Source organism: Bombina bombina, chromosome 7 (genome assembly GCF_027579735.1).
Source record: "Bombina bombina isolate aBomBom1 chromosome 7, aBomBom1.pri, whole genome shotgun sequence".
Lineage (NCBI taxonomy): Eukaryota > Metazoa > Chordata > Amphibia > Anura > Bombinatoridae > Bombina > Bombina bombina.
This window is the reverse complement of record NC_069505.1, coordinates 337,383,824-337,409,513: the sequence shown is the minus strand read 5'-3', so window position 1 is coordinate 337,409,513 and position 25,690 is coordinate 337,383,824. Positions and strand designations below refer to the sequence as shown.

Below are 25,690 nucleotides of genomic sequence, written 5' to 3'. Positions count from 1 at the left end.
AGCCATAGGGTTGCCAGATGTCCGGTATTAGACTGGACTGTCCGGTATTTCAGGTTACTGCATGGTAACTTTATTTAAAAAAAAAACGGACATAGCCTTAGTTTGCTTTTGATTTTTTTTTACTATTTAAGATGTCCGTGGCCGGAGTCCAAGCCATATCTAGGCCAACCTACCTACCCAGCAGTAAGTTAGTAACCCATTGAAGCCCATTAGCCCAGCCCTAGCAGCCCGTGTCAACCGGCACCCCTTCTAGCCCTATGTTACTCATCTACAGCTGATCCTGATGTTTTGTGCGATGCCCCTCTGCCTGCGCCGTGCGCGCTGCCTGTGTGTGTGAGACTGTCGGACGTCACGTGATCACACGCAGGTTGCAGGTACACACACTTAGGTATACAGCTTTCTTACAGTACATGCTATGAAAGAAACCTGCACTGAGGTAATAATGCTGAGGATATGCACACTGATGACTTATGTTTGGTTACAAAGCTGGCATACAGGGGCTGCAGAGACAAATGTCTGCTCTAAAGTCCAATGCTTTGGCGGTGCTGTGGACATACAGTGAGGCAAAAAAGTATTTAGTCAGCCACCAATTGTGCAAGTTCTCCCACTTAAGAAGATGAGAGAGGCCTGTAATTTTCATCATAGGTATACCTCAACTATAAGAGACAAAATGTGGAAACAAATCCAGACAATCACATTGTCTGATTTGTAAATAATTTATTTTCATATTATGGTGGAAAATAAGTATTTGGTCACCTACAAACAAGCAAGATTTCTGGCTCTCACAGACCTGTATCTTCTTCTTTAAGAGGCTCCTCTGTCCTCCACTCATTACCTGTATTAATGGCACCTATTTGAACTTGTTATCAGTATAAAAGACACCTGTCCACAACCTCAAACAGTCACACTCCAAACTCCACTATGGTGAAGACCAAAGAGCTGTCAAAGGACACCAGAAACAAAATTGTAGACCTGCACCAGGCTGGGAAGACTGAATCTGCAATAGACAAGCAGCTTGGTGTGAAGAAATCAACTGTGGGAGCAATAGTTAGAAAATGGAAGACATACAAGACCACTGATAATCTCTATCGATCTGGGGCTCTACGCAAGATCTCACCACGTGGGGTCAAAATGATCACAAGAATGGTGAGCAAACATCCCAGAACCACACGGGGGGACCTAGTGAATGACCTGCAGAGAGCTGGGACCAACGTAACAAAGGCTACCATCAGTAACACACTACGCCGCCAGGGACTCAGATCCTGCAGTGCCAGACGTGTCCCCCTGCTTAAGCCAGTACATGTACGGGCCCATCTGAAGTATGCTATAGAGCATTTGGATGATCCAGAAGCGGATTGGGAGAATCTCATATGGTCAGATGAAACCAAAGTAGAACTGTTTGGTAGAAACACAACTCGTCGTGTTTGGAGGAGAGAGAATGCTGAGTTGCAACCAAAGAACACCATACCTACTGTGAAGCATGGGGGTGGCAACATCATGTTTTGGGGCTGTTTCTCTGCAAAGGGAACAGGACGACTGATCCGTGTACATGAAAGAATGAATGGGGCCATGTATTGTGAGATTTTGAGTGCAATGCAAACCTCCTTCCATCAGCAAGGGCATTGAAGATGAAACGTGGCTGGGTCTTTCAGCATGACAATGATCCCAAACTCACCGGCCGGGCAACGATGGAGTGGCTTCATAAGAAGCATTTCAAGGTCCTGGAGTGGCCTAGCCAGTCTCCAGATCTCAACCCCATAGAAAACCTTTGGAGGGAGTTGAAAGTCTGTGTTGCCCAGCGACAGCCCCAAAACATCACTGCTCTAGAGGAGATCTGCATTCAGGAATGGGCCAACATACCAGCAACAGTGTGTGACAACCTTGTGAAGACTTACAGAAAACGTTTGACCTCAGTCATTGCCAACAAAGGATATATAACAAAGTATTGAGATGAACTTTTGATATTGACCAAATACTTATTTTCCCCCATAATTTGCAAATAAATTATTTCCAAATCAGACAATGTGATTGTCTGGATTTATTTCCACATTTTATCTCTCATAGTTGAGGTATACCTATGATGAAAATTACAGGCCTCTCTCATCTTCTTAAGTGGGAGAACTTGCACAATTGGTGGCTGACTAAATACTTTTTTGCCCCACTGTACATGAGTTGCTGTGTATTTGCATCTGGTCTGAAAGCTAATGTTTCTTTCAAAATAGGTTGTATGATTGTTGTGACATGCACATGGTCTCAGATTTTTAGGAATACAATTAGCATGCAGGCGTTGTTGGGGAAGCACATCAACTCTGAGAGTGCATGTTTGGAAATGCAGCTGATATTTTGAAATTGCTGGAATATAATTTAGTATAGTGGCATGCAGTACTGGTGTGTGCATCTGTTCTGAGGTTTGTGCATATTGTTTGCATTAAAGAGTTGGTGTGGCATACAAGTGGATGTACCCCCCAAAAATTAAAGGGATGTTAAATACAATCAAAACAATGAGCTATGTCTCAGTCACTCTCAGACAGTTCTTTTAAATAATTGTTATATTTTAATATCACCCTTGCGAGTGAGGGAGATTTACAAGGAAAGTGGAACAGTACTCCCAGACTGGACCGGGGACACATCACATGACCCTGAAACACTGCTCAGCTATGGTGCTATAGCTCTCTCAAAACGCTGCACTGTTTCTAGAGTCACATGCAGTCTTGGCCCAGACCAGCCTGGGAGCAAGTCCCTAGGGTAAATTACTAAACAGACATTACAATACATACAAAATGAATACATACAAAAATAAAGTCTAGCACTCGCTCACAAGCTCTCAGCTAAGTTTAAAAGAAACTGGAAGAGTCAGTTACCGCATTTGGCCAAATGGGACAAGCCCAGGCAGGGATAGGCAAGGTGTCCATACACGGACACTGGTGTCCGTGACTGGCACTTGCAGTGTCCGCCACCCATTTTGCTGCGGGGAGGGGGAGTAGGACAGATAAATGCTGGGCCTGACTCCTCCTTGACACATGCAGCGCCACGTTTTGCAGGGTTGTGGCCACTCCCACGTGATGCAGCTTAGTACCGGGAAAATGACTCTGAGTGAGACTGAGAGAGAGGGAAGATTCAAGAAGCAAGCTGCCACTGTGTCCCTGGAGCTTTATATGCAACGGTAAAGCACTTTAACCAGCACCTGAGGTTTATTATAAGTAGTATTTAATTAGAAAGAAAGGATATACTAAGGTTGTGATTCACAATCTTAGTATACATTTTCTTTCTGATTAAATAATAGAAAAGGGAGAGTATGTAGTGTGAATAAAGTTAGTGGCTTGTCAAGAGACTGCTAGCGATATTGAGTGATAAGTTATGGAATAAATAACGCCTGAGTGAAATAATGGATGTGTATCTTCTGCATCTGTATAATAACACCCAGCTCTATACAAAGACACAGAAGTGACACTGGCATATGCGTATAGCCAGACAAGGGCTGGTTTATACGATCAGTGGTATCTGCATCAGTATAATAACATTCAGCACTATATATAATGATGTTTTTTAATTTGAAATGTACCTTGGTGTCCTTCACTAAGGTCTTTACTTTGTAAAATGTCAGCCTTGGTTCGTGCCTATCCCTGAGCCCAGGCACCACGTCAAGGTCTCTTCCAAAACCTGGGACCCTAATACAGCCACACAAATGCAGGATCACACACACAGGTGCAAGCTCATATTCAAACAAACTAGGAACTAGTCGGGGTTGACAGACTTTTGTAATCACCCTTAAGCACAAGCAAAACAAAGAAAGTGGAACAGTACTCCCAGACCGGACCGGGGACACATCACATGACCCTGAAACGACTGCTCAGCTATGGTGCTATAGCACTCTCAAAAAGCTGCACTATTTCTAGAGTCACATGCTGTCTTGGCCCAGACCAGCCTGGGAGCAAGTCCCTAGGGTAAATTACTAAACAGACATTAAAATACACACAAAAATAAAGTCTAGCACTCGCTCACAAGCTCTCAGCTAAGTTTAAAAGAAACTGGAAGAGTCAGTTACCGCATTTGGCCAAATGGGGCAAGCCCAGGTACCATGTCAAGGTCCAAAACCTGGGACCCTAATACAGACACACAAATGCAGGCTCACACACAGGTGCAAGCTCATATTCAAACAAACTGGGAACTAGTCAGGGTTCACAGACTTATGTAAGGGTGATTGACAGTCTGTTGAATTCAACTAGTGAGTCTTTTGTGATTGGACGCCATATGAAGCCCAGATCATGATGTCATCAGTGGGGGAGCTTGGCAGCCATTTTAAAATGGCCAGAAACATTATTCATTTTAAAATAACTTGTTTAACATTCTTCCTGCATGATATAGAAAGAGTGCAGGTTATTTGCAGCTTAATCTAAGGTAAGATTTTAAGATGACTAAGGTATAGACTGTCACTTTAAGTTTTAATACATTTTTGTATTTACCTATATTGTAGTACTACTAGCAGTAGTCCTCCCTTGGCTCAGAGCAACCATCATAGGTGATTAATCACCAAATGATTTAAAAACTTTGCAATATATTTTAATTATTTATTAAAATAAGACTTGATGCTCTGAACATCACAAAACTGTCATTGTTTAAGCACTGTAAAAAGAAAAAGACTTTTTAAAGGTTAATGCAAAACTCTATTCTTGTAACAAATTTGGATTGGCTCCTATAAATAAGGTGACACTTTTAGCTATTGAAAAACAAAAGCAGCAAACAATAGGCTAATAGATTTAGAAAGTTTTCACATTTGACTGGTATGTTAATCTATTACAAGACTACACAAAAGCCTATCACTTTTTTCTTGTCTACCTTAGCTAAATATAGTGTTGGAAAAGTGAGATCTACAGACAAGGACCGTTCAAATTGTGTAAGGTATGGAATAATTAATGGCAACACGGAGGTCATTAATTTGTTCTGGATTGACCGTCTATCTGGAGAGATACAACTAATCACACAACCAGATTTTGAAACTGCTCCATCACACACACTGATTATTGAGGCTACTGACTGTGACCCAATCAATCCCCGTAAAGCAGAGGCAAAAGTAAGTAGCCTAACTGTGATCGCTACAGTATCATGAGATTACAGGACAACATGTCAAGCTACAGGGAACATGTTATGTTTGATACTATTTAGATTTCTGTTACAATATACATGCACCACCCATTAGTTCTATTCACTAGCTCCAGTATATCACTCAGGTCTGACTTTTGGCTAAGTGGTGCTCTGTGCATAAAATAGAAAACTTTGCCCAGTTTGACCCAAGCACTTTGTCTGTCAACTTTGACTATTTCTCAATGGCAAAAACATAAATTCTTATTAAAGGTACAGTAAAGTAAAAATTAAACTTTCATGATTTAGATAGAGCATCTTTCCAATTTACTGCTATAATCAATTTTGCTTTGTTCTCTTGTTATCCTTTATTGAAGAGTAAACCTAGGTCGACTGATAGCAGCTTATGAACGTGCACATATCTATAGCAGTCTATGGCAGCAGTGTTTGTAACTATGTATAATATTACTATGAATATTTGTTGGTAACACTGTTGCCAGATGGATAGAGACACATGCACGCTCCTGAGCTCACCTAAGATTATTCTTTTAGAAAGGATACAGAGAGAACTAAGCAAAATTCATAACAGAAGGAAATCGGAAAGTTGTTTAAAATATCATGCTCTATCCAATGACAAGAGGCATATGTGCATAGCCACAAATTAGCCCCTATCTCCCAATAGTGCATTGCCGCTTCTGAGCCTACCTAGGTATGCTTTTCAACACATCAAGAGACCAAAGTAAAACTGAAAATCTCCTAAAATTAAATGCTCTGTCTTAAACGTGAGTTTTATTTTGACTCTCATGTCCATTTAACCCCTTAACGACGTATCCTGTACTTCATGTGCCACAAGGGGTTTTCAGGGCTGTAATAGCCTGAGGCATGCAGAAATATTCTCACTGCTCAAATAAATGTTCCTAATTAATAATATAAAGGGGCCGATTAATCATTGTATAGGCGGACATGAACCGCTGTAGTAGATCATGTCCGCCGCACATTGATAAATGCCGATAGCATACGCTGTCGGCATTTATCATTGCACAAGCATTTCTAGTGAAATGCTTGTGCAATGTCGCCTCCTGCAAATTTGCGGCTAATCAGCCACTAACGGGGTGCTGTCCACTGCGTCAGAGGTGGCGGTCGAGTTAAGAAATAGCGGTCTTAAGACCGCTGCTTCTTAACTTCAGTTTCAGGGGAACCTGAAACTACGGGAGTAGATTGCAGCATCCACTGCTTGATAAATCTACCCCCATAGTGTTTTAATTAAATTGTTAAATTGTCTGGGGTAGGAGAGTTTTATTTCAGAACTTTCATGTTTTTTTACAATTTGATTGGAAACTTAAACTTGTCATTAACATATGTTTTTTACATTACACTTCCTAGGTGTGTTGTTCAAAATATAGGTATGAGTGTGAACACATGGGGGGATATTTATCAAAGCGTCAATTGAAAATACGCTTGAATCCCGTGTCGTATTTGTCGCAAGATTAATCCGCCGTAGTGATCAAAGCGTCAAGATCGTCAAATGTTGAAATGTGTGATGAAATATACGCTCCCGCGATCTCAATCAGATGCAGATCGATGCTTGCGTCATTACAGATGTTTCGAATTCACATTCGACTCTATTTGACCCTTTTCCCAATTTATCAAACATTTAACAGGTACACTCGCGTCTATTCAGACGCAGCAAATCTAGTTTTCAATCCGCCACCCTTGAGGCCGCGGATACCATAGAATTCAATGAGAGTCTGAAAACACAGAAAGCTTATGTTCGATGCTGCAAGAGAATGAAGCATATTACATAATAAAAGTAAATTAGAAACTTTGTTAAAATTTGTTCCTAAGTAACTAAAGGACCAAGGATTACACGGTAGCCTCTTTACATTTGGCCGCAGCAGTCGACTGCTGAGGCCAAATGTAAAGAGGCTACCGTGTAATCCTTGGTCCTTTAGTTACTTAGGAACAAGCTTTATTTAGGGAACTACAAGCGCGTTTGTTGAAATATCTCTATATAAGGAGGTCAAATAAAGAAACGGTTAATCTTCTGTTAGGGAGGTGAAGACTACACCTGCACGACTGGGTGCTTGAGGGAAACGGAGCTGAGATTTACAGTGGCTATATGCCACAAAGTGCTTTATCTATACCTCATAAGAGCTGAGGTTGTTACACGTGAGTGTTCATTTGGCTATACTTTTTTTTAACTACTTTCAAGTTATCTGATATACTACACTAGGAAGGACTTTTCTGCTGTGCGCCCTTCCCTCTTCTGTTATATATATATATATATATATATATATATATATATATATATATATATATATAAATAAATCCAAAAGGAAAAAAGTAGATGGCTCCAGCACTGTTTTATAAAAGTGAAATAACCTTTATTAAGGTGACATAATGAACAGACAGCAACGTTTCGGGTAACGCAGACCCTCAATCATGCATGATTAAGGGTCTGCGTTACCCGAAACGTTGCTGTCTGTTCATTATGTCACCTTAATAAAGGTTATTTCACTTTTATAAAACAGTGCAGGAGCCATCTACTTTTTTCCTTTTGGATTTATATATTGGAGGTGAGCAGGACCCTCTGGCTACCGTGCACTTTACTAAACAACTCTGAACTGTTATTTGTGCTGGACCTATTGCTCCTTTTACCTATATATATATATATATATATATATATATATATATATATATATATATGCAAAGATATATGTAAAATTCTAGCATTAATAATAATTTATAAAAAAATACATGAGATAAAAGCATATCATGACTTCTAGAAATACAAATACACATTAATTCATGTGAAAGTATCATATAACAGATTTTTTTTTAATAACAAATACATATAAAAATAACTTTCTATGAGATATTGTTTGTTGAGGTATAAATGTAGCTATTTCTTGGACATTAGATAAAAAAATAAAAGATTAGATTTAGAGAAATGTGCTTGTTCATGGACAGTAATGAAATGGTAAAATAAAGTTGGGGAAAACCTGAATAACCGCAACATCGATGATTGTTAGTTAACAACAGTCCTATGTGTATTGCTCCGTACTTGAAGCGCGTGTTTTTGACTTTTTTTTATAAATAAGGGCATTGTATGTGGATCCGTGTCAGTGATGTCTATTGACGCCGGCGAATGCACCAAAATTGACGCTTTGATAAATATCCCCCATGATGTGTGTGTGCCTGTAGTATGTGTGTAGCATGAATTCCACTTATACAGGCATGCCATAGATAAACAGGATATTGTTGCAGGTACTTACTATGTTCCAGGCCACAGACCCTGCAGACCAGTATTTAAAAGGACTTGAAACCCAAAAAATGTATTTTGTGATTCAAAAAGTCCTCAAAAGGGCTTTTTGAACAACTTTAACATTCAGTCTATTAGCTTGCACATATGTTAAGCACACTAAAAATGGCCACTGGAGATATTCTGGAGGTTTATTAACATACATGAGGCCAATTTAACAAATGTCTTGCGGACCTGATCTGACAGTGCGGATCAGGTCCGCAAGACATCGCTAAATGCGGAGAGCAATACACTCTCCGTATTCAGCATTGCACCAGCAGCTCACGAGTCTGAAGACTCGCCAGAAACACGGGCCATCAAGCTCCGTTCGGAGCTTGATAGATAGGCCCCATGGTATTAATTCATTAAAGCTCTATTCATCCCTATTGCAGAGATTTACAGTTAACAGGGCATACATTTGTATATGTATTGTATATGTATTGTATATGTATTGTATATGTATTGAATATGTATTGGGAAATATACATATGTAGATGTGATGACTACATGACGTAATGTACAGCTAAGGAGATCTGCAGGGAAACTTACTTCAGGACACCAACATATTTTTTTATATATATTTGATTGCAAAATACACTTGCCCTGTTGTTATTGTTATTAACAGTACTGGCATTATGAAAATCATGTTTTTAAAGAGTATCGCTTAGTCGCGACTTTCATAGTTAACTAATGCAATCCGTTTCCATCTGCACCACTGCTAACCCATCTAAATCCATCTTTTAAGTTGTCAGGATGAGCAGACTGTGCACTGTTTTTCTATCGATATAGGGTTGTTTTGCAACTTTCACAAGTATTGTTTGAAAGGGACAGTATACTATAAAATTGATTTCCCTTTAATATATTTCCAATGACTTGCTATACCAGCTGCAGAGTATAACATGTATGAGAAATTGTATTTTCAAGTTTATTTGTGTATATGAAAAGCTGGTTTTGTGACTTGAAATGCAGCCTTTTTACAATGGGTTGAGCTTGCAGGTAAAATCAGATCTCATTATTTTATCACTTTGTATATACACATATGCTTCCTTATCGTCTAATTGTCTGTAAACCAAAGCTCAATATTAAAATTATCATTTTATTAGTTATCTCTTCTACACCCCACCCAGAGTGTAATTTCTTCTGCTGTCTGTGTTTACATTGCCTGTCCATAGCCTGGACTTAAGTCTAGAAACTTTCAATATAGGTGGGGATACCACAGGCTAAATCAGCTATTCCAAATACCAAAATAATGGTAAACGAGCTGCTTGTAGATAATGTAATACACTCCAGCAGGTAAAATGGATCATTGGGAACAAATTAAAGGGATGGACATTTTTGGGTAAACTATTCCTTTAAAGAACATTTATTAGTATTGTTTGTATAGGCCCGTTTCCATTTTGACATAAACTGAAAACAAAATGGTGACTATGAGTTTCTATGCAAAAGACCTATAATATTTTTTTTTAATAGGATTTGAATTTCTTTAAAACTGTAAATCGTGAACCAGGAAAAAATATATTTTTTTTAAATCAATACAACCAAGCAGTAATAGAAAATGAGGGGAAGTCTGCCGATCCTGTCAAACTAAAAGATGCATTTAGGGCTAGTTTACAAGTAGCGCACTATTTAGTGCTCCTGATAAGTCGTAAACTTCTCTTGAAGTAATAATTTAGCGTGCGTCGGATTTCGCATGTATTATAAGTTGAAAGTAAAAAGTTTGCACGCGGACAAAACCCGCTGCGTGCTAAACAATGGATTTTGCAATATTATGACCACGTTAACGTATTCTCAACATAGAAGTCAATGGAGAGCTCAGAACAAAAAAATAACACCTATTGCTTGGGTGCTAACCCGTCAGGAGTTATTCATATTTCACATTTCAATGTTCTTCACTTACAAAACAATTCAATTTGCAAATACACATTTCTATACATACCTGTATATACCTATACCTTTATATCTATTCCTTTAGATATATAGGTATAGCTATCTATTTTACATTAACATTATCACATATATATATATATATATATATATATATATATATATATATATAATAATAAAAAGTACATTATTTTCTATGTAAAGAACATAGGAAAGTAAAATATGTGTAATGAGCATCGAGGTTTGAGCATTAGGTCTTACGCGGTTTCAAATATTGGTTTCATCTGAGTCTCATCAGGTGGACTTTGGGACACATCTGCTAACTATTTTTTTATTTTCTCTGTTTGTACAGGAATAATATAGGTAGTTATAAACCATAAGTTGGTACACATACACTGGTATGTCGATATAGATATATTGTTGTCATATTCCCACTTGGGTATATTGTTATAGTCTCATGCTGCACTTGACCGTTTAGCGCCCCCTATCTGGAGTCAGATGATTTTGACTTTGTGCAGGTCTTACACGGTGTCGGGTTAGTACACATGAAGAATTACTAATCTTAAATTGCATTATTGAAAAATTAAATATTAAATATGAAAAGAATAATAATAATTATAAAAAAGTATAGATACTGTAAAAAATATAGTTAGATATTCTATGGATTATTTAGAATTTTTACAATATCTATAATCAATTTTCATAATTATTATTAATTTAAAAAAATATATTTTATAGTTAATGTTTCAATAACACAATGTAAGGTTAGTAATTCTTCATGTGTGCTAACCCAGCACTGCATTAGACCTAAATCGCAAACCCTGATGCATGTTTCACATATTTTATTTCTATATATATGTAATAATACAAAGCAGACAAGCGATGCGTACCTTCGACTCACGTTAAAAGTTAACAATTTATTTCTGGTGCCCCTAAATATAGACAGACGTTCATTTTATCTAGTGAATAACAGGCATGTAGGCAGAGTCAATCAGAGGGTATCTCCAATATATCATGTACGGATGAGTTCGACCACAGTGGTTGAATGGAAACACAGTCCCCACTTGTGCACTGGCTTCTAAGATGCTAGGGAAGCCCAGTGAGGACAGACCTCTGCCTGTTTTGCTCCAATCCGTTGGAACTTTCTCAAAAGGATACAATCTTAGTGCTGACTCGCTTTATTTAAACTGCAAAGAGCAGTCACATGACCTTATTATTGATCCTTGTATAGCTTCTTGATACAATATAATATAAAATAATACAAGGCACAGCCAGTCAAAATTGTATACTGTGTATAAATAGACATACTAAAAACAACAGATACAATCCCTCAAATTCAAGCAGCCCATAACTATATTTATATTACTAACAATGCTGCAAGATATTCCATACGGTGCAATAAATCTAAAAAGAATAATTAGACCAATGCTGCAAGATATTCTATAAGGTGCAATAAAATATAAAAAGAATAATTAGATCAATGCTGCAAGATATTCCATAAGGTGCAATAAATATAAAAAGAATAATTAGATCAATGATGCAAAATATTCCATAAGGTGCAATAAATATAAAAATAATAATTAGACCACAGTGCAAATTATTTTTTGAGACTAATAATACATTATTACCTAAATGTCTAATGTCTGTTACTCTAATATTTTATGAGGAATTAATAACGAACCAACCTCAAAGATTAAAAGGCTTGAATGTCCAGGTCTATATTGAAATCCTTAGGACGTAAACTATGGGGTTCTTTTATACAAAAAAGTTTTACATTGTCTTAATCTTAGAAGACAGTTTGTGTTTCACACATCTGGAGCAATCCATTCCACTATTTTAATTTCCAGCCCTTGGGATCACTATTATGTACAAGTCTTAAGTGGTCTGATATACTATGTTTATCAAATGATTCAAATCTGGTCATAATAAATGTTGCATGTGCTCTTTTATTAACCAGAGTATGGACAATATTGTAACAGCATGATAAAGGGACTAGTTTTTGTACATCCTCAGACAGGTCATACATTTTTTATAAAAGATTTGTTTACATGTAATACAGATTACGCCATTTATTTGCTTAAGTGCCCATGTGGGCTTATTTACATTGGAGAAATGACCCGTAGGGTGAGGGATAGGATAACCGAGCACAAGTCTAATATTAGAAGAAAAAAATTAAAATCCCTAGTAGCTACACACTTTATGCAAGCAAAACATGGAGTCAGCCAACTAAGGTTCCAGATAATAGAACATGTTTCTCCTGTTAGATGGGGGGCGATAGAGAGCAATATCTCAAACAGAGAGAATCCTTTTGGAGTTTACATTTAAATTCTTTAATACCAATGGGAATGAATAAGGATTATGACCTGTCAGTATTTTTTATAAATTAGCCTTGATATTTGATATGTGATGATTTCTCCAGTATCTGTGTGTTAGTTTTATAATGTAATATGCAATTAGTGAACACTCACTATGTTGAAAAATGTATAGAAATTTCTACATGTGCTAGATGTGATTGATAATTGTATTCAGCTGGGTGTGTTCACTGAGGGTTTATAAGTTGGAGAGGAAATTATATATGTATAGCATGAATAAGGACATGTAGTCCAAATCGTTGCTGTTGTCTTGCTGATGCTGCAATAAATTGGTAATTATTTACTGGATTGGAGTGCTGCTGTTCTTTTGACATTTTGGATGTTAATTCAGGGTTTGTGCAGTACCCTGCTACAGCTTGTGCACCCTACAATATAGTGTTCGCTGGATTATGTTCTATGTTTGTATATATACATTAAAGCACTTTGCATTCAAACACCTTGTCATATACCATATGTCTTTGAGCCCTTATAACTGTTTTTGTTAATATTTATCCGAATATTTTTTATTAGATACTTTCCATATGAGAGTAATTGTAATTTTAAATGTATTTATGTTGTGTTTTGTGCAACTTTTTTTAGCGCATCACCCTTTACGCAAGGGTTTCAATTGCGCTAACCTGCCAAGCATAAAATGCAATTGAGCTCTTGCAATCGCGTTTATGTTCAACTTGTAATATGCATGCAAAAACCCAATATCGCTTGTAAGCACCATTAAGGGCATCATTTGTAATCTAGTCCTTAGATGGATTAGTAGTGGTGTGGAAGGAAACAGATTGCATTATTTAACTATGATCTCCTTTTAAAACACAATTCTAATGCCAGTACTGTTAGTGACAATCACAACAGTGTGAGTCTGATTTGCAAACAAATATTAAAAATGAAATATAAAATCACGCCATTTATAGATGTTGGTGCCCTGAAGTGACTATAGAACAATGTCCATATGGTTACTGAGTTTCAGGCTGTAATGCTGGGAATGTAACACAAAAGGCTTTCTGATCTTTTTAAACAAATAAATGTACATTAAAATGCTTCATTATTAATGTTATTTTATTTATATTCTGCTATTCTCTTTTGGATGGTTTCTGACAGGTGACCATTAATATTATAGAAGAAAATGACGAGGCCCCCATATGTAAGCCATCAACATACAAAGCTGTCATCTATGACAATGTCACTTCAGGTGTCAACATTAACAGCTTCAGACTTAACTGCAAAGACAGAGACTCCAATGACACTGCAATGCGGTTTGAAATTGTTTCAGGTGGTTCTCTCTTTTCTCAGCATTTGACTGAGTGGACACCATCTTATAGGATAAGTTAAAATAGTAATGTGTATTCCCAGCTGAGTGTTCTCCCATCTCATTATGTAAATATCACAATTATTTAGTTTTTCTGTTAAACATTCATTAAACTCTATTATCTATCTATCTATCTATCTATCTATCTATCTATCTATCTATCTATCTGTCTGTCTTTCCGGCTAATCTATTTTATCTGTTTGTGTATCTATCTATCCATTTATCCTACTATCTACATACCTGTCTATCTGTTATTTCTTATCTATCTTATCTGTTTGTTTATCTATCTATCCATCCATCCATCCATCCATCCATCCATCCTTATTATTATTATTATTATTATTATCGGTTATTTGTAGAGCGCCAACAGATTCTGCAGCGCTATAAACATAGGTGGAATACAAGGAAACATTTATAGGGATCAAATGGGTAGAGGGCCCTGCCAAGAGTCACACTGTTGTAGTCAGCTCTTAAGAAGAGCTGAGCTCTTAGGCTTACATGCTAAGGGGATTCAAGGGAATAGCAATGGAGGAGAGGGACTGGTATAAAACAAGGTTAGTGTAGGTTGTATGTGTCCCTGAAAAGTAGAGTCTTTAGAGAGCGCTTGAAGCTTTCAAAACTAGGGGAGAGTCTTGTGGAGCAAGGCAGAGAGTTCCACAATATGGGAGCCAATCTGGAGAAGTCCTGTAAACAGGAGTGTGAGGAGGTAACAAGAGAGGAGGAGAGTAGGAGGTCATGAGCAGAGCGAAGGGGACGGGAGGGCGAGTATCTGGAGACAAAGTCTGAGATATAGGGGGGAGCAGTGCAGTTGAGGGCTTTGTATGTCAGAGTGAGAATTTTGTGTTTAATCCTGGAGGCAGAGAGGTGCTGCAGATGAAGAGCGACGTGTAAGGAAGATGAGCCTGGCAGAGGCATTAATTATGGATTGTAAAGGAGCTAAGCGGCAGTTGGGGAGACCAGAGAGGACAGAGTTGCAGTAATAAGGCGGGAAAGGATGAGAGAGTGGATTAAGATCTTAGTTGTGTCTTGTGTAAGGAAATGTCTTATTTTAGAGATGATGAGTCAAATGTGACCCCAAGACATCGGGCATGCGGGGTAGGGGTAATGATGGAGTTGTCAACAGTTAAAGAGAGATTGGGGGTGGAGATTTTGGAAGAAGGGGGGAAAATAAGGAGCTCCGTTTTGGAAAGATTTAGCTTGAGGTAGTGAGAGGACATCCAGAAAGAGATGTGAGAAAGACAGTTAGTGACACGGGGCAAGGAAGGAGATGGGTCTGGTGCAGAGAAGTAGATTTGAGTGTCGTCGGCTTACAAATGATATTGGAACCCGTGGGACTTTATTAGGGAACCTAATGATGAAGTGTAGATTGAGAAGAGAAGGGAACCGAGGACACAGCCTTGCGGTACCCCAACAGAAAGTAATGACGGGGCAGAGGAGGCCCCAGAGAAGGCTACACTAAAGGTACGGTTAGATAGGTAGGAAGAGAACCATGAAAGCGCTGTGTCACAAATGCCGAAGGATTGGAGGGTTTGGAGCAAAAGAGCGTGGTCAACAGTATCAAAGGCTGCGGACAGATCAAGGAGGATAAGTAGAGAAAAGTGGCCTTTTGATTTTGCTGTAAGTAGATAATTTGTAACCTTAACTATTGCTGCCTCTGTGGAGTGATGGGGATGAAATCCAGATTGCAGTGGGTCAAGGAGGGAGTTTAATGTAAGGAAATGGGATAGGCGTGCATATACTAACTTTTCGAGAAGCTTTGAGGCAAAGGGAGTATAGATATAGGGCGGTAGATGTATGGGAAGGTTGGATTAAGAGAAGGTTTTTTGAGGATAGGTGTGACCAGTGCATGTTTAAGAGATGAGGGAAATATACCGGTGCTTAGGGAGAGGTTGAAAATGTGTGTAAGTATAGGGGTAAAGGTAGAAGAGAGGGAGGGGAGTAGCTGTGAGGGGATAGGGTCAAGGGGACAGGAAGTGAGGTGAGAACGCAGTATAAGTGCAGAAATTCCTCCCTCAGTAACAGGAAAGAGCTAAATTTATGGCTATGTGGATTGTGGTTGAATGCAAGTGTTTGAGGGGGTGAGAGAATGGAACTATGTTGAGAGCTGGTTTCTGATAGAGTCAATTTTATTATTGAAGTGGCTGGCAAAGTCTTGAGCTGACAGAGAAGTTATATTAGGAGGTGGGGTGGGGGTGGGCAGAGAAGAGTATTGAAAGTGGAGAACAGATGTTTTGGGTTTGAAGAAAGAGTAGATAAGTAATGTTGCTTATAGAGATTAAGGGCAGAATATGAGGAGTTCAAGATGAACTTGTAATGAAGAAAATCAGCGGAATTCCAAGATTTTCTCCAGTGGCACTCAGCAGTACGGGAACATCTGCGTAGGTACCATATCAGAGGAGTATGCCAGGGCTGAGGATGAGTGTGTTATTTCCGAGCTATCGTAAGAGGGGCCAGATTGTCAAGGACCGATGTAAGGGTGGAATTATAGTGGTAGATTGATTGGTCAGGGCAGGAAAAGGAGGAAATGAATGAGAGGAGAGGTTCGAGGGAATTAGCAAGCTGTTGCTGATCTAATGACATAATGCTGCTGTGAAGTTTGGTGTGAGGAGTAGAAGGAGGGAGAGTTGTAGGGAGGAATGAGATGTTGCAACTGAGGAGATGGTGGTTAGAAAGAGGAAAATGGAAGTTTGTGAAGTTTGAAATAGTGCATCAATAGCTAAAAATCAGGTCAAGGGAGTGACCATCTTTGTGAGTGGGAGAGTCAGTCCATTGTGACAAACCGAAAGAGGAAGTGAGTTGCAGAAGTTGTTTTGCAGAGAAGGCAGTGGGATTGTCAAGAGGGATGTTGAAATCACCAAGAATGAGGGCAGGGGTGTCTGAGAAAAGGAAATTAGCTAGCCAGGCAGCCAAGTGATCTAGAAATTCAAATGGGGAGCCAGGGGGTTGGTATATGACTGCAACACATATAGAGAGGGGAGAGAATAAGCAAATCATGTGGGTTTTGAATGAGGAAAATGTGAGGGAAGAGATGGGATGCATTTGATGAAAGGTTCAATGAGAGGAAAGTAAAATACCTACACCACCTCCTTGTCTATTACTAGACCTAGGAGTGTGGAGACCCCCATGTGACAGAACACCAGTGGATGCTGTGTCTAGGGGAGAGAGCTAGGTTTCTGTTAGAGCCAAAAGGTTGAGGGAGCGGGAGATAAAGAGGTTATTTATAGAAGTGAGCTTGTTGCAAACAGAGCAAGAGTTCCAGAGTGCACAAGTGAAAGGGGTAGTGGCTTTAAAAGCAAGAGGAATGTGAGTAAGGTTACCAGAATTTTGTTTTCTGAGTCTATGGAATGGTACACATGGATGTGCACGGCTAGGAAGTTGTGGGGACCAGGATTAAGGGAGATGTCACCAGCAGCTAGTATAAGCAAGAGGGAGAGTGACATGAGATGAGAAACAGATTTGTAGTAATGAGACAAGGTGCAGGGGGGAGAGAGAGTGTTTATGAATAGGTAAAGTTCATGAGTACAAAAGTAAGGTGAGTTAAAGAGAGATGGGCTAATGAACAGTACATGTGGAGAGGGAGTAATTGAATAAAGTAGTTTGTTATAGAGACAAGAGGTAGCAAAAGGGAATATGAAGATAGTTTGCATTGTTTCAAAAGTGGGAACCAATTAAACACCCAAGACACAGTATTACAGCAGCACTTGCATAAGGAAACAATGAGATACATAAAACACAATATTACAAAAGTGCTTGCCTTGTGTTTTGCCCCTTGTCCAATCCTTGTTCAATTCTTGTATGAAAGGGGGATTATTTATATATTTTAGCGTTATATTTATATATTTTAGCGTTTATAATGATTTTAATCAATAAAAGTGCCCTTGATTTACTTTTTTATTACAAATATATATTGTATACTTTAATTACTTTTATGAAATATTTTTTTCAATGATTAGTCATCAAACACATTCCTAAGCAGTTACTTTTTTGTCTAATTAAAAAGTCTGCATATGTAAATCAGAACAGAAACTTTATGTTTAGTAATAAAACATATACAAGTAAAACAAAATATTTCACAGGTTCATTTCTATTTTTATTTGAACTATTATGATAATTTATAATGACTGTATTCAATTAAAGGGACATTAAATAGTTTAAAATGGTAATATAAAATGATAAATCATATCATCACTGTCCCTAATTGGCCACAGCAGAGAAAGTAACCTTAGTTACAATATGGCAGCTCCCAAACTTATTTTTCTTTCATGATTCAGATAGAGCATGCAATTTTAAGCAACTTTCTGATTTACTCCTATGATAATTTTTTCTTCGTTCTTTTGGTATCTTTATTTGAAAAAGTAGGAATGAAAGCTTTGGAGCCAGCCTATTTTTGGTTCAGTACCCTGGATAGGGCTTGCTGATTGGTGGCTACATTTAGCCATCCAATCAGCAAGCGCAACCCAGGTTCTCAACCTAAACTGGGCCGGCTCCAAAGCTTTTATTTCTGATTTTTCAAACAAAGATAGCAAGAGAAAGAAGAAAAATTGATAATAGGAGTAAATTAGAAAGTTGCTTAAAATTGCTCTATCTGAATCGTGAAAGAAAATATTTGGGTTTACTATCCCTTTAAACAGCTAATGAAATTCTAAAACTGCATCTACCTGTTATTCTCTAACTAATCTTTTCTTTGAATGCATCATTCTATCTAGACTTTATTTAGTGTTTAATGTCCCTTTAATGAAATAGCATAGTAATTTGTATGTATTTTTTTCCCTATTTCAGGAAACATAAATAACCACTTTGTATTTGATCCTACTCATGGTTCCCACAATCCTAAACTAATTGTGAAAACTCCGTTTGACTTTGATAATGGCGCTGACATGCAGCAGAAATATAACCTTGTGGTTCATATTATTGATGATAATGTTAAATTTGGTAAAGTAGAGAAGCCGCGGACAGGAACTGCTTTAATCTCCATAACCGTAGTTCGCACTAACACGCCTGCGCCACCCACAACTGACTATTATGTAAGTAACTATTTAAATAACTTTACTATATGAATATTTTATTTTCATTCTAAATCCTACAGTAGTGTGTGTGTTTAAATACAGTTATTATTGGGTGGTTGTTGTAAAGAGAAGAGAACTGTGGAGTTGTAGTTTCTAAATATCTAGTTAAATATCTGATTAAGTCCATGGGGCCTATCTATCAAGCTCTGTATGGAGCTTGAGGGCCTGTGTTTCTGGCGAGTCTGCTCTCCGCATTCAGCAAGGTCTTGCGGACCTGATCCGCACTGTTGGATCAGATCCACAAGACCTATGATACATAGGCCTCCATGTGTCATGAGAAAGTGCATGGAACAAAGATATCTAGATTTTTATCATACATAAAAATATCACCTGAACATCCCTATGTAATAAAAAAATATATTTTACATCAAAATTCCTTTAGCTTACTAGTGTAAGTGCTAGAAAGAGATACTTCAATCAGCATCATCAGTGCTGAGTTCACATTTTGCTTTATTATGATCTCATGGGATTTCACTGAACTCTCATGAGATTTCATTTTAAATTTTCTTCAACTAAGAAGGGAATTAAAGCGAATCTGCTGCACATGCCAGATGCATGCTCCCTTGCAAGTCCTGGGACTATCATCCTGATTAGCTGCTTTACAATGGGATGTGGCTACTGATGAAATTAAGAGGTAAAATAATTTCCTTTTTTGCATAGAAATGTTCAGGTGATATTTTCTAGTCAGCTTTTTACAGATGCTGCATCACTTTCAAGTGCTTCAACATTTGGGTATTATGTTCCTTTAATTCTCTAAAAAAAGGGAAGACTCTGGAAGTCCCAGAGAGATGAGAGCTGCATCCTATAGAAAGTAATAAAGATCTCTAAAATACAGAATCTCACAGGTGAGTGTGAGGCTATCAGGGGATTACCTAGCACTGATATAAATTCTCAGATTGCAGCAAATACAAATTAAACTGAAATATTTTCACTTCAATTTAACTTGTATTTACCTCTAGTTTAGTAACCTTATTTTTCTGTCAGTTAAATAAGTTAATTGTGAACTTTAAACAAGCTTGCAAACAACTGGTGAGTTAAATCAGTGAGACTTGCAGGTGAAAAATGTTTAGTGAATTAATGAGTTGTGAGAGAGTAGGCGTAGATGGAGCTCATTATACTCTATCTGTCTGTCTATCTATCTATCTATATGTCATGTGTGATATCAGCAGTGATGTAATTTCAAAGCTATAGAACAGAAGGGAACTTCATGGTGTCATACAACAGTAAACCACCCACCCACCCACCCAGGATAAGAATAAACTCACAAGAGAAGCGCACCAACACAGAGTTAGCAAGCTGTGCTGGGTACTCGCATTCCCCGAGCTAAACTTAATCCACAGCAAGCTGGTTTCCTGTGCCTCTCAGGAAGGCTCCCAGAAGAATGGAAACAGTTAAAAAAGAGAGAGAGAGAAGAGAGAATAACTAACTGTGTAGCCCATTAACAATTCTACACAAGTCAAAATACTTTTCCCCCCACAGAAAACCTCTAGATACATTGTTTCTAATGCAGCAAGGGATTCTGGGTAAGATATGCAAATGCGGTTCACAATTTTCACATTTATATTCAATCTGTTTATATGCAGATTCCCTTTTAGCCATAGCATTGCTGTGTACACAGCTTTTAAGTTTAGCTAGGGGATTAGTACAGTGATTCAGAACCATCCCAGGACAACTGTTTCATGTTTTTTTTGCCACTCCTCACCTGAGAGTAGGTTGAATCCCTGCTGGGTGAAGTTGATTTCCTAGCGAAAAACAACAACTTTTTAAAATTATGGGAAGGCAAAAAGTGAGATTAAAACCCTCTACTATGGAATAACTCATTGTGTAGCCCATTAACAATTGTAGACAAGCCAGAAGGCTTGTTTTTACCACAGAACACCTCTAGATATATTGTTTCCAATGTAGACCTTGTAATCTCATTTGCGTATCTTACCCATAATTATTTTCTGCATTGGAAACAATGTATCTAGAGGTTTTCTGTGGGAAAAACAAGTCTTTTGACTTGTCTAGATTTCCTAATGGGCTAAAAAATGAGTTATTCTCTCTTTATTTTGAGCACAATGGAGATTTTAAAAGTAGTTTTTCGCTAGGAAATCAACTTCATCCAGCAGTGATTTAACCTACTCTCAGGTGATGAGCGGCAAATGCAGTGATGCAGCATCTGTAAAAAGCTGACAAGAAAATATCACCTACATATCTCTTTGTAAAAAAGGTAGATATTTTACATCACAATTCCATCAGTTATTCTCTCTTCATTTTGAGCATAGTGGAGGATTTTAATCCCACTCCCTCCCCCATAATTTTAAAAGTTATATATATATATACAGTATATTGTTGAGGTTGAAAAACGCGTTGCTGTAATTTTTAAAATATTTTTTAAAATTAAACTCTTTTTTGTATCACTTGCTATAAACCTGCCTGCTGAAGTGAAGCCTTTTTTGTTTTAAACTTTACATTCGCATAGGAGTCTTCTGGGACTGCAAGTACCCAGCATGCCCGCTAGCACAAGATTGGTGTGCTCCTCTTGTGAGTTTATTGTTATCCTAGTGGGGGGAATTACTGTTTTGTGATGTTATTACACATTAGATACCCTTTTGTTCTATAGTTTTGTATATAATATAATGTTTGCATGTCTCTTTCTGATTTTATGTCAATGCCACTTATGTTGTCTTGAATTTCAGGTACCATGTATATAATAACTTGCAGATTTTGGGCCCCATTTATCAAAGCCCAAATGGAAAAAGTTTACTTCTGCGTACCTGTCTACCCTTGATTACAGAAAGATGATTGCTTATGCAATGCCCTGCTTACACTAGCCCAATGGCACGCAAATAGGGGCTGCCAATCACCCTGGGTAAATGTGTCTAGGGTGAATTTAATCTGCCAGCTAAGAGCACTGCTTCTTAACTATAGGCTGCAGGCTCGTTCATGCGAGACTGCAGCAAAGGGCTGTAAAGCTGTATAAACAACTTGATAAATGGAACCCTTTAACTCAAATAGGAAGATTTATATTTTAACCATAGTCAGATAATATATATATATAATTTTTGGTTAATATTTCATTAAACAGAAAAGAAAAGGACTGACCATAGTAAATGAGGATGTGAATACCTATGACTCTACTGCGTGGTATATACCCTTTGTGCTCACCCTCTTGGCAATCTTCTGTGCTGGCTTACTTGCCTGGATGTGCTACCTCATATGGAAATATGGTAACTTAAAGGCGCTTTGCCAAAAGGCAAAACATAAGATGCCAAGGAAAAAGTGAGTACACATACATATGATCTACATGCACTCTTTTATATGTCTGTGTTGAAATTTCCAGTAGCTCTTCTATAACTGGAAACAAAATAATTAACCCAGTCACTGGATATTTGATAAAAGTATTGCATTTTAGCTTTAAAGTGAAGGTAAACTTTGATGAATGAAAGTCCGATTTTTAAAAATACTATTAAAAACAGGGGCACTTTCATTCATCAAAGTTTACAAATCAGCCGTTTTGATTAAAAACTTACCTTTTTTTCTTTTCACAGCCAGAGCAGCTTCCCCCTCCTGGAAATCCTCTCTTCACACGTCAGCAATGACAAATCCGGCTTCCTCCAATCACAGCATGGCCTCAGGCAATGACTACCCTGGGGGGAAAGCCGTGATTGGAGGAAGCCGGATTAGTCATTGCTGACGTGTGAAGAGAGGATTTCCTGGAGGGGGAAGCTGCTGGTGCAATGAAAAATCTTAGTTTATGGGGTCAATTTATCAAGCTCCGTATTGTTCTAAAGACCGCTGCTTCATAACTTGTCCGCTTGCTCTGAGGTGGCGGACAGAAATGAACCAGGTCGAATACGATCGGGTTGATTGACACCCAAATCTGCAGGGGGCGGTATTGCACCAACATTCACAAGAACTGCTGGTGCAATGATAAATGCCGTCAGCGTATGCTGTCGGCATTAATCGATGTGCGGCGGACATGATACTCTACATTGTATCATGTCCGTCCTCACTATAATAAATATACCCCTATATGTCAATGTAATCAGTAGTTCTTGAAAAAAAAATCAAACAATTGAACAAATGTCAATGGGAACATTTGTTCTGCCATTCAAATGTTGAAAACCGACATTCATACTTTTCTTCTGACCAGCTATATATAATAATTGTCTAATTGGATATAGTTCAATTGAATATAAGGTGTGAGTGTGTGGTTACCAGAACAATAAAAAAACTTACGTAATGCATTATCACCAGTAGCTACAATAAAATAAGCTTTGTGAAATAAAAAATATTACAGTTCTCATCTATATTAAACAAACATAATATAACAGCTTTCATTTATATTTTTTATCCGCTACAGAGTAAGAACATACAAAGCAGGTAAGTGATTGCATCTCTAAAAATAAACATTTTGGGCTACATTACAAGTGGCGCGCTATGTTGCACTCCTGCTAGAGTGTTAACTTAGCTAGATGTTAACTTTTTGCATAAGTTGGGCACTTTGTGTATTACAAGTTGAAAGTAAAAACTTTACACACGACAAAACCAGACACACACAAAAAGATGGCCTCCGTTTATTGCGAACGAGTAATCACATTCTCCCTGTAATGCAACCGCAATGTAAAAAAAAAAATCAACAACCAAACTTTCGCACTACCCAAATGCGTTTATTCAAGAGCGCTATTTCTGACTGTAATATTAGATATTTCACATTACGGTGTTCTTCACATAGAATATGTTTTAATTATTGTTATATATATATATATATATATATATATATATATATATATATATATATATACAGTATATATATCAGGATTAATGTGTAATATATATATATATATATATATATATATATATATATATATAAAGATATAAATAGGAATATATACATATTTACATATATTTAAAACAATACATAGAACATATTCCCCTATGTGAAGAACATTGGAATGTATATTTACAATATTTACAGTATATACACAGTAAAACACATTATTAAATGTTATATTGAATAAATATGATTTTTCATGTTCTCAGGTATTTGACTGCAGCGTGTATGTATGTATATATATATATATATATATATATATATATATATGTATATATGTGTTTATATGTGTATGCATTCACATATATATATATGCATATGCATACAAAAATACATATATACAAACATATATATATATATATATATATATATATATATATATATACACACACACACACACACATACATATATACATACATAAACATATTTAGACATGTATATGTATGTATATATGCAATATAGCCCTTTGATGTCAATCCCCTTGTCATATGCCATATACCTTTGAGTGCTTACCGGCATAACTTTTTAAAAAAATATATATTTATATGAATAATTTTCATCAGATAGTGTTTATAAGTATTTATGTTGTGTTTGGTGCAATTTTGTTTTTAACATGCTACCCTTTATGCAAGCTTTTCAGCCATGCTAACTCGATGATCGTAAATTGTGATTGTGCTCTTGCGTTCTATTTTTAACTTGTAATATGGTCTTTTATTTGCGCACAGAAACCTGATACCGCTTGTACACAAACGGTTAGTGCATCACTTGTAATCTAGCCCTTTATTTTTTAAAAGTCTGCAATTTATTAACAGCTTTACCTTTTCTTTAATTTTTTTTTGTGCAAATTCAGGAACCAAAAAAGAAAAAGTAGAAGTAATAACAGTAAGTCAACTAATTGTTTAAATGTCTTGAGTAGGAGATAAAGTAACAACACAATCAGAAAATTTAAGTAAAAGTAAACTCTCCCCTTTGGATAAACAAATCCAGAATGTTTTAGAGGGGGTTTAATTCATTGGCTGTAATGAAGTTTTTAATGTAGATATGAAATTCTAATAGCCCGCACTCTGGCCGCCAATTTCAAAACGAATCTTTTTGTTGAGCTAACGGTATGAACTGTTCTCCAATCAGTGCTCTAGCCATACGGCAATTTTGTTACAACTAGGCTGCTAATTGGAAAACAGTTCAAACTGTTAGCTCTTAAAAAAAACATTAGTTTTAAAGTGGGCGGCCAGAGTGTGAGGTATTAGAATTTTATATCTGCATTAAAAAGTAAGTTATAGTGCTTCTTTATTATAACTGATAAATGAAACTCCATCTAAAATAACATTCGGGATCTATTTATCCGAAGGGTAGACTTTACCATCACTGTAAATGAATACACAATGAGGGTGATTAACAACTGTTTGTGCAACATGTTTAATCTGTCTACAGAATATTACTAAACTGTAATGCATACTCATTTGTTTTTTTATTCCACCAAATTCCAAAGAAGAAAATGAGAATATTAAAGGGACAGACTACTCCAGAATTTTTATTGTTTAAAAAGATAGATAATCACTTTATTTCCCATTCCCCAGTTTTGCATAACCAACACATTTATATTAATACACTTATTACCTCTGTGATTACCTTGTTTCGAAGCCTCTGCAGATTGCCCCCTTATCTCCGCTCTTTTGACAGACTTGCATGTTAGCGAATCAGTGCTGACTCTTAAATAACTCCACGGGAGTTAGCACAATGTTATCTACTGTATATAGCAAACATGAACTAGCCCTAATCTAATTGTGAAAAACTGTCAAAATGTACTGAGATTAGAGGCGTTTTTTTTTTAACAGTTTAGAAATTAGTTTGAGCTTTCAGAAAATAAT

General features: G+C 37.2%; 1 protein-coding gene across 1 annotated transcript in view; it reads left to right on the top strand.

Moving 5' to 3' along the window:
• The window catches only part of LOC128636363 (uncharacterized), a 168,405-nt gene that overhangs the window by 98,981 nt on the left and 43,734 nt on the right, over nt 1-25,690 (top strand). Inside the window, exons 14-19 of the mRNA XM_053689390.1 lie at nt 4,842-5,071; nt 13,729-13,900; nt 18,716-18,960; nt 22,073-22,266; nt 23,351-23,370; nt 24,673-24,704. Of these exons, the coding sequence (XP_053545365.1) occupies nt 4,842-5,071; nt 13,729-13,900; nt 18,716-18,960; nt 22,073-22,266; nt 23,351-23,370; nt 24,673-24,704 (893 nt within the window). The remainder of the gene's footprint in view (nt 1-4,841; nt 5,072-13,728; nt 13,901-18,715; nt 18,961-22,072; nt 22,267-23,350; nt 23,371-24,672; nt 24,705-25,690) is intronic.